Source organism: Arvicanthis niloticus, chromosome 2, assembly GCF_011762505.2.
Source record: "Arvicanthis niloticus isolate mArvNil1 chromosome 2, mArvNil1.pat.X, whole genome shotgun sequence".
NCBI classification, from domain to species: Eukaryota; Metazoa; Chordata; class Mammalia; order Rodentia; family Muridae; genus Arvicanthis; species Arvicanthis niloticus.
The window spans coordinates 13,501,901-13,509,466 of record NC_047659.1 but is presented as its reverse complement, the minus strand read 5'-3'; the positions used below and the strand labels follow the sequence as shown (position 1 = coordinate 13,509,466).

General features: G+C 37.3%; 1 protein-coding gene across 3 annotated transcripts; it reads right to left on the bottom strand.

Annotated features, from left to right (window-relative positions):
- Positions 1-960: 960 nt before the first annotated feature.
- LOC117702683 (olfactory receptor 1J4-like) lies at positions 961-7,566 on the bottom strand. Of its 3 annotated transcripts, none has more exons than XM_076928615.1 (3): positions 7,434-7,555; positions 4,343-4,468; positions 961-3,722 (listed from the first exon to the last, which is right to left on the bottom strand). In XM_076928615.1, exons 2-3 carry the CDS (start codon positions 4,441-4,443, stop codon positions 2,783-2,785), a joined length of 1,041 nt encoding a protein of 346 aa, XP_076784730.1. In that variant the 5' UTR covers positions 4,444-4,468; positions 7,434-7,555; the 3' UTR covers positions 961-2,782. The 3 variants fall into 3 exon arrangements, with proteins under 3 accessions (XP_076784730.1, XP_076784731.1, XP_034349702.2); XM_076928616.1 differs by having other exon boundaries at positions 4,275-4,468; positions 7,434-7,456; XM_034493811.2 differs by lacking the exon at positions 4,343-4,468 and having other exon boundaries at positions 7,434-7,566.

The window sequence follows — 7,566 nt, the reverse complement described above, 5'->3', positions numbered from 1 at the left end:
GAAGGAGTAAGGAGAGGAGGAGAAGAAGAAGAGGAGAAGCTAGGTGATGAGAGAGAGAAAGAGAAAGAGAGGGGGGACATGGAGACAGATGTTCACATGTCTCCACCAGTCAAAGATAGTTGACATATCTAGGTTGGGTATTGGGTTACACTTCTGATTGAGCATTACCAAACTTATAAACCCTTTGATTAACGTTTTTAAAAAATTGTATAAAAGCAAAAAGGAAAAGGGGGCATGGGGTAGGGGTTTTTTAGGGAGGGAAAATGGGGAAAGGGGATGGCATCTGAAATGTAAATAAATATCCAATAAAAATAAATTAAAAAAAAGAAAAATGATTCAAATGTTGAGTCCATTTGTGTTGCTTGTGTGTATGTGACTTCAATGCTGAACACTCTGTATGGGACAACCAACCATGGAGTTGAGCAGGATCTAACCTATAGGCCTTTTTACTATAATGTGCCTTTTATACCACAAGAAGATTCTTTGCATTTGGTACCATAACAATGACCACTGGAGATATGTACTTGCTAGGTTTGCTATGGAGATAAGTTCCTCGCCTTTTCACCTTGCTTGTGGCAGATCTTGTTACAACTGTGAAATCCAGGATAGCTGACACACAAGTTTCAAGATTCTCCTGTCTCTCCCTCCCATTTCCCATAAGTAACCTGGGATCACAGGTACCTGCAATATTATTGCATCTGACTTTTATTTGTATTCTGGGACTCTGAACTTGGGTTGTTGGGCTTGCACATCAAGTACTCTTACCCAGTGAGTCATCCATCTCCCTTGCCCAAGAAGAAATTCTTAAACTGGAAAACAAATTATTAGATGACAAAGAAATTGAAGCATAATGAGAAACAATCATGCCCAAAAGAAGATATGAGATTTGGGAACATACTCAAAAGTTGAAATGCATATAACTTATGAATTGAGAACAAAAAAAATGTTAATTAGATCAGAATAATATTTATTGAAATAAATAGTAGAGAATTCTCCAAATCTCATGAAAGTAATCCCCCATATAAAAGATCTGAGAATTCCTTAGAATGAATACACAGAAACGTGAACCTTATCATACCCCACACTACTGAAAAACAAAGGACAAAAGAATGATTTGATACAAGCTGTAAACAAGACAAATTACTTTTAAAGATTCATTCTTGGTAGCTGAAATCTCAGCATCAATGAAAGAATTTTAAACATAATAGAATTGTATTTTTTTTTTACTTTTTAATTTTATCTGCCTGTTTTACCTGTGTGTTTCTGTAAACAATGTGCATCCTTGGTGTCTGTGAAATCCCAAAAACTGCATTGGGTTCCCTGTAACTGGAGTTACATGCAGTTGTAATCCACTATGTGTGTGCTGGAAATCAAACCTAGATCCTTTGGAAGAACAGCCCTTGCTTTTAATTACTAAGCCATTCTTCCAGCTCCTGGAATATATTTTCAAGAAAATAATATACATGAATAAAAAGTGTAAACATTGAAACCATCAAAAATATCCCCAATCGGGATTATAGCCATTTTCATTAGAAGTTCTGAATATTAGATAATTATATAATTAATCACATACCTCAATGTTTAAAATAATAAATCCTATATTATGTTATACATATTATGCCTCAATTTAAAATTTTTCACAGAAAGCAAAAATCACTAATATTGTACAAAAAATAGCAAAAAATGTTAATTAAAATGTTAACAAGTTAGTGAGGGAGCTGAACTCAGTCACACACACCTTTAATGCTAACACTCAGGAGATAGAGACAGGTGAATTTCTGTGAGTCAAGGACAGCCTACTCTACAGAGGAAGTTCCAGGAGAGCCAGGCCTACATTATGAGACAACTTGCTGTCTCAAACAAGCAAACAAGTAACCCCCCCCCAAAAAAAAAAAAACAAGTTAATAAGGGAAATAAAATGAACAAAACACATAATCAAACAAAATGCAAAGAAATGTTTGCAATAAATGTCTCAAACAGAAAAGAGCAGTAAGGAAAATATAAATCCACACAGTTACATTAAATGTTGATCATTGAATTTCCTAGAAATATAATTTTCAAAGTATATAAAGAGAAAAAATATTGACTTTACATTATTATAAAATGGATAAATCACATATGTAAAGATGTTGAAAAGTAAAATTATTGAAAAACATGTATTTGCTGATATATAAAAAAGATGGCATTCTTATGCTACCATGAGAAGTAGAGATGACAAGACAGATTAAATGAACTTTCATCCAATTATAAGTGCTATTATGTGTGCTGCCTGAATAATACATGTTTGCAGAAATGGCCTATTTCCATACTTTAATCATTTCCATGATATCTGCGTTCAAGCTAGTAATTTGATATTATAACTGTCCATTTGGGAAGAAATGTATACAAAAAGCATAAAATTAGTATAAGACTGCTTAAGCACACCACAATATGTGATTCACTTCATCAGGCACAGACCATAATGCTGAATTGTGCAGGATGGTGAGCAAGCACAGATTAATGACAGAGATCACACAACTCAAGAATTAACCTTGAACACTGTACAGGATTAAGAACACTGTACAGGATTTAAGATGGAGCCTTCCGTTAGTGAGTCACTGAGGTCAACACCAGAACCACATCAAACAACCAAACGAAAACAAAATCCTGCACATAACAATATAGCTATGCTATGCTCTGCTCTGCTCTGCTATGCTATTATATCAAACACAGAAGTATTAACTATACAATAATTTTAGGAAATATCCAGCTAAGTGTTCATAATAAGTGGGGTGAATGTCTCTCACTTAAAGCAGTTGATCCTAGTGACAACTATTTTTAGAGCCTGTTTTATATCCTTGTTTCTCAGGCTGTAGATGAAAGGATTCAGCAAGGGTGTGCCTACTGCATAAATTACAGAAGCAACTATATCTTTGTCACTGGAGTTCTGGAATGAAGAGAAAAAGTATTCACCTGCAATTGTCCCATAGTACAAAAACACCACAAGGAGATGGGAGCCACAGGTAGAAAATGTTTTAAAGAGTCTCTTTGTGGAAGTAGCCTTCAAGGCAGTGCGTCCTATGCAAATATAAGAACCCATGATGCTACTCAGGGGCAGGATGAAAAGTAATCCTCCCTCAGTGAAGATTACTAGCTTATTGAGGGAGATGTCTGAGCAGCTCAGCCTCAGGAGGGCAGTGAGGTCACAGAAGAAGTTGAGGACGGTATTACTGGCACAGAAGGACAGTTGGATCAAGAGGAGGGTGTGCAACAGGGCATGGACACAACAGAAGAACCAGGACCCAGCGATTAGGCAGACACAGAACTCCCCTCTCATGACAGTGATGTAGTGCAGAGGGTGACAGATGGCCATATACCTGTCATAAGCCATCACTGCAAGAAGGAAATTGTCCAGGCAGCCAAACAAAATAAAAAAGTACATCTGAGAGATGCATCCCTTGTAAGAGATGGAATGTTGCTGAGCCTGGATATTCATCAGCATTTTGGGAACTGTAATGGATGAAAGGGAGATGTCAGATAAGGCCAGGTGGCTGAGGAAGAAGTACATGGGGGTGTGGAGGTGAGAGTCCAGCCTGATGAGCAGAATGATGAGCAGGTTCCCCAGCACCGTGGTCAGGTACATGGCCAGGAATAGAGTGAAGAAGACATTCTGCTGCCCTGGTCTGATGGGAAGCCCCAGGATCAGGAACTCAAACACAGTGCTCTGATTCTCCCTCCTCATGCTGTGATTTAGGAAAAAATGAAACACCAGTGAGCATGGCCATCACATTATTGCAACCATCTTTTCTGTATGATTCTTCTTTGCTTTAGATGCAAGTAATTAGTCTGCATATAAGGCTGGAGAATTTTTCACAATTTGGTTTCTATTTACTTTCTACTTAAAAGTAGTTTCTTTTGCCAGTACCCAATTGACTTGAATGGCACTTTCTTATCTGTACTACAATAACAAAAATCTTGACATTCATATGCTCCACAACACATGATGTGTGTAGCTCAATGTAAATTTATATTTTGGAAAGATTTTGCTTGTTTCGAAACAGAAATTTATTCCTATTTTTCTAAATGTTTATTGGCAAATACTGTATCTTAGTGATGGATTTCATAAGGATATTTTTATTTAAGTATGTCATGTATCATGTTCAGCTTCAGACTTATCCACACCCACCAATTAGTCACTCCTCCATTCTCAACATCAGCAATGCTTCTGTTCATTTTTCAGTACGTGAATAATAAACATCTCCTATTTTAACTTCAATGTGAACTTCTTTACACACCTTTACATTAAAGAAATGTGATTCCAAAGAAACTAAGGTTACCAGCACTGTGTTTAACCCATATTTACTTAGAAAGAATCTTGACTCCATCACAAACTCCTGTATGATCACATGAACAATAGCAGTGAACAAAACCGCCAAGTCTCTGTGCAGGAGATTGTGTCTTCATATCAAGATAGTCTCAGTACTTTACTCTGAAATGGGAAATGGACAGTAAGAAACAGATATCCATTATTCACATGGTATTTTGTCTGTTTGTTTGTTTGCTTGTTTGTTCGTTTTTCCAAGCTACTAAGAATTATTTATTTACTTTCTTTTCTACAACACAACCTAGCTCCTCTGGGAAAAATACAAGTGAGTACTGCAAAATCTCATGTGTGCAATTTTAATACTCATATATAGAGAATTAAGTGGTGATTATTAATTATTTTTAATAATGTAAAAAACTTTAAGTCAAAGTTAAAGTCTTAACTGTTCTGAGTCCTCTCAAATTGCCAGTCACCATAAGGGTGAAGATCTAGTTTCCAAGGCAACATTAAGTTAGCATCAAATACTGATCTCAATGTTTTACACATTTTCCGATTCAATCCTCACCATGGTCTTAGCAGACACATATTATTATACCCAACTGAACAGTAATGAACTAAAGTTAGAGCATCTAAGTCATCTGTCAGCAAGTATACTAGGTATAATCGTGATGTGTGCTTGACAGGCAGAATCCCTACCCTTAACCACTGCCTAACAGAAATCATATTCTGCACTCACCAAGGTATCCAAAGATGCTATAGAGTACCCTCTGCTTTTTTTTTTTCAAAAGTCCTATAAGAGGATACCACTCATATTTTATACATCACACAATTTACAAAAGAATTCCACATATTAACTTATTTCAAAGGAAAATATATGTATTTGGGGCTAGTGAGACCTTTGCACTAGTTCTCAACCTGTGGTCACAACCCCCTTTGGCAAACCTCTATCTTCAAAAATATTTACATTATGATGCATAACAGCAGCAAAATTATAGTTATGAAGTAGCAAAGAAAATAGTTTTATAGCTGGGGGTCACAACAACATGAGGAACTGTGTGGATTGCAACATTAGGATGGTTGAGAGTCACCAGTTTGGTGGGTAAAGGCACTTGTCACCAAACATTATACCCTGAGTTTGATTTCCCACGTGGTAAAAGGAAAGAACCAACTCCAAGATGCCCTGTAACCTGGCTGCATTCACACGCATACAAAGATGGGGTTGGGGGGAGAAAACACAAATAAACAAATAAATTGAACTTGACCTTGGACATAGATGTGAGAGGTGACACATGTTGGATGGGCATTGCAGAGACTCATTTGGTAGGAACTTGCACCTTCACCAAGGCACAGGTTATTACAGGACATGGCTCACAAGGAAAATGGTGACCAGATTTCAATGCAGAGACCTGGCTGCTCACTAACAAATTCTGTGTCACTTCAGGAAGCCAAAAGAAAGCACTCACAAATTCTGAAAAGCTACTGTAGGTTTTACAGAAAGGTGTCAGCCTATGACTGTGAGGTTTGAGAGCAAGTTTGAAATGTGAGTTTTCCCTGGTTTCTATGTGTTCTTTCCATAGATAATAGTGAACTAATGAGCCTCCACCAGCCAAACATTGGATTTGGGGAAAGACAATAATAATTTCTTTTTACTGACTACCATATACCAAGCATGGCTTTGAATAGTTTATATTATATACTGGCTCATTTATTCCTTAAAGTATGTCTGTAAAGCTATGCCGGTCTCTATCCTTGAGTAATTAATCTATTTCTAAGCTGAACTCAGTAACTCTGGCCACAAAAAATATATAGGATCCATATTGGTGATTAGATACAATTATAATTTACTTATCATTAGATAAGAGCTGCCTGGTAATGAAATACATTATGAGACAGGTAATGAGCCTGTCTTCCTGATGCAGAATCACAACTGTTAAAAGACTATCACGGAGATATTTGACTTTTCTGGGACCAACCAGAGCCTCGAGAACACACCGATGAAACAGACATTGACTGTACATGCACACATACATGCAGACACTTGAGTTGCTGAATTCTGATTTCTTACCAGCTACAATTGTCCTAAAGAAGGGATGCCATTCACAGAGTCATGACAACAAATTCATAACTAGTATGTAAGATTTTACACACAACTTGTGAATAACTCACACAGTCACATGCAGATACTTTAGGAAGCAACACAACATATTCAACAATAATGAAAATTACATCTGAGAGGGATAAGCTCATACTCTGAATATAGACATACATACACACACATACACAGGAACACAAACACACATGCACACACACAAGACAACCAAAATGCAGAGTCAAATAGATTATGGAAAAGCCACAGAAAATATTCTAACTATTTAGATATGCCTCATCTCTTCAGGAAACAAAAATTACACATGGTGCACACATGCATGCCCACTCAGAACAATAATTCTGGTTTCCACTGACCTGTGCTTAATATATATGAAGGTGTTCAGTCAGTGATGGATGATTGGAGCCCCTTTCACTCACAGGCATATCACATAAACATTACCTCTGAATAATCCAAATGCCAACCAACACACACACACACACACACACACACACACACACACACATCACTCTCAGTGGTATGCAATCACATACCAAATAAGACTCAGAAAAAAAGGCAAGCTCACATACACCCACATGTGTAAAAACAACCAAACACAAAAAACAATTTTGGACCCCTGGATATATGTTGTCTTCAGACTTTTCTATCTCCTTTATTTGACTGTGGTTGCCCACAGATGAAAGGAAAGGAGTTAACTGAATGAGAAAATGGCAAATATTTTAGATGAAACAGACTGATTTGGAGACTCCAAAACACACATAAATGGCCTACTCTTGTGGACCTAATTCAGGTTTGTGTGTTCTGGAACTAGAAAGGGAAAACTAGTCAGTTATATAACACACAAACACAGACACACAGAGCAAAAGACAGACAGAGATAGAGGGGGCAGAGGTACAGAGAGAGAAAATGAAGACCACATGCAAAGACACATAGACACAAACACACACCTTGCCCCCAAGAGATCACAGCTCCCTGACCTCTACCAGTCCTTGGTTTGGTTTGCTAAGTCACCTGATAACCCACCTCTCTGAGGCCTTGGATTCCACTAAGGCCATCAAGAACAAGAAAATAATAGTAACCAGACATCTTATGTTATCCCAGGACCTCCTGACCTTTCTCTGTCTGTCCTTGAGATCCATAAAAATAAGTGGGAGGA

Coding starts and splice junctions, on each gene's coding strand:
- LOC117702683 (XM_034493811.2), bottom strand. CDS start 7,549: ATGGATCTCAAGGACAGACAGAGAAAGGTCAGGAGGTCCTGGGATAAC. Junction 3,723..7,433: donor GAATCCAAGGCCTCAGAGAG/GTGGGTTATCAG, acceptor CCTAAATCACAG/CATGAGGAGGGAGAATCAGA.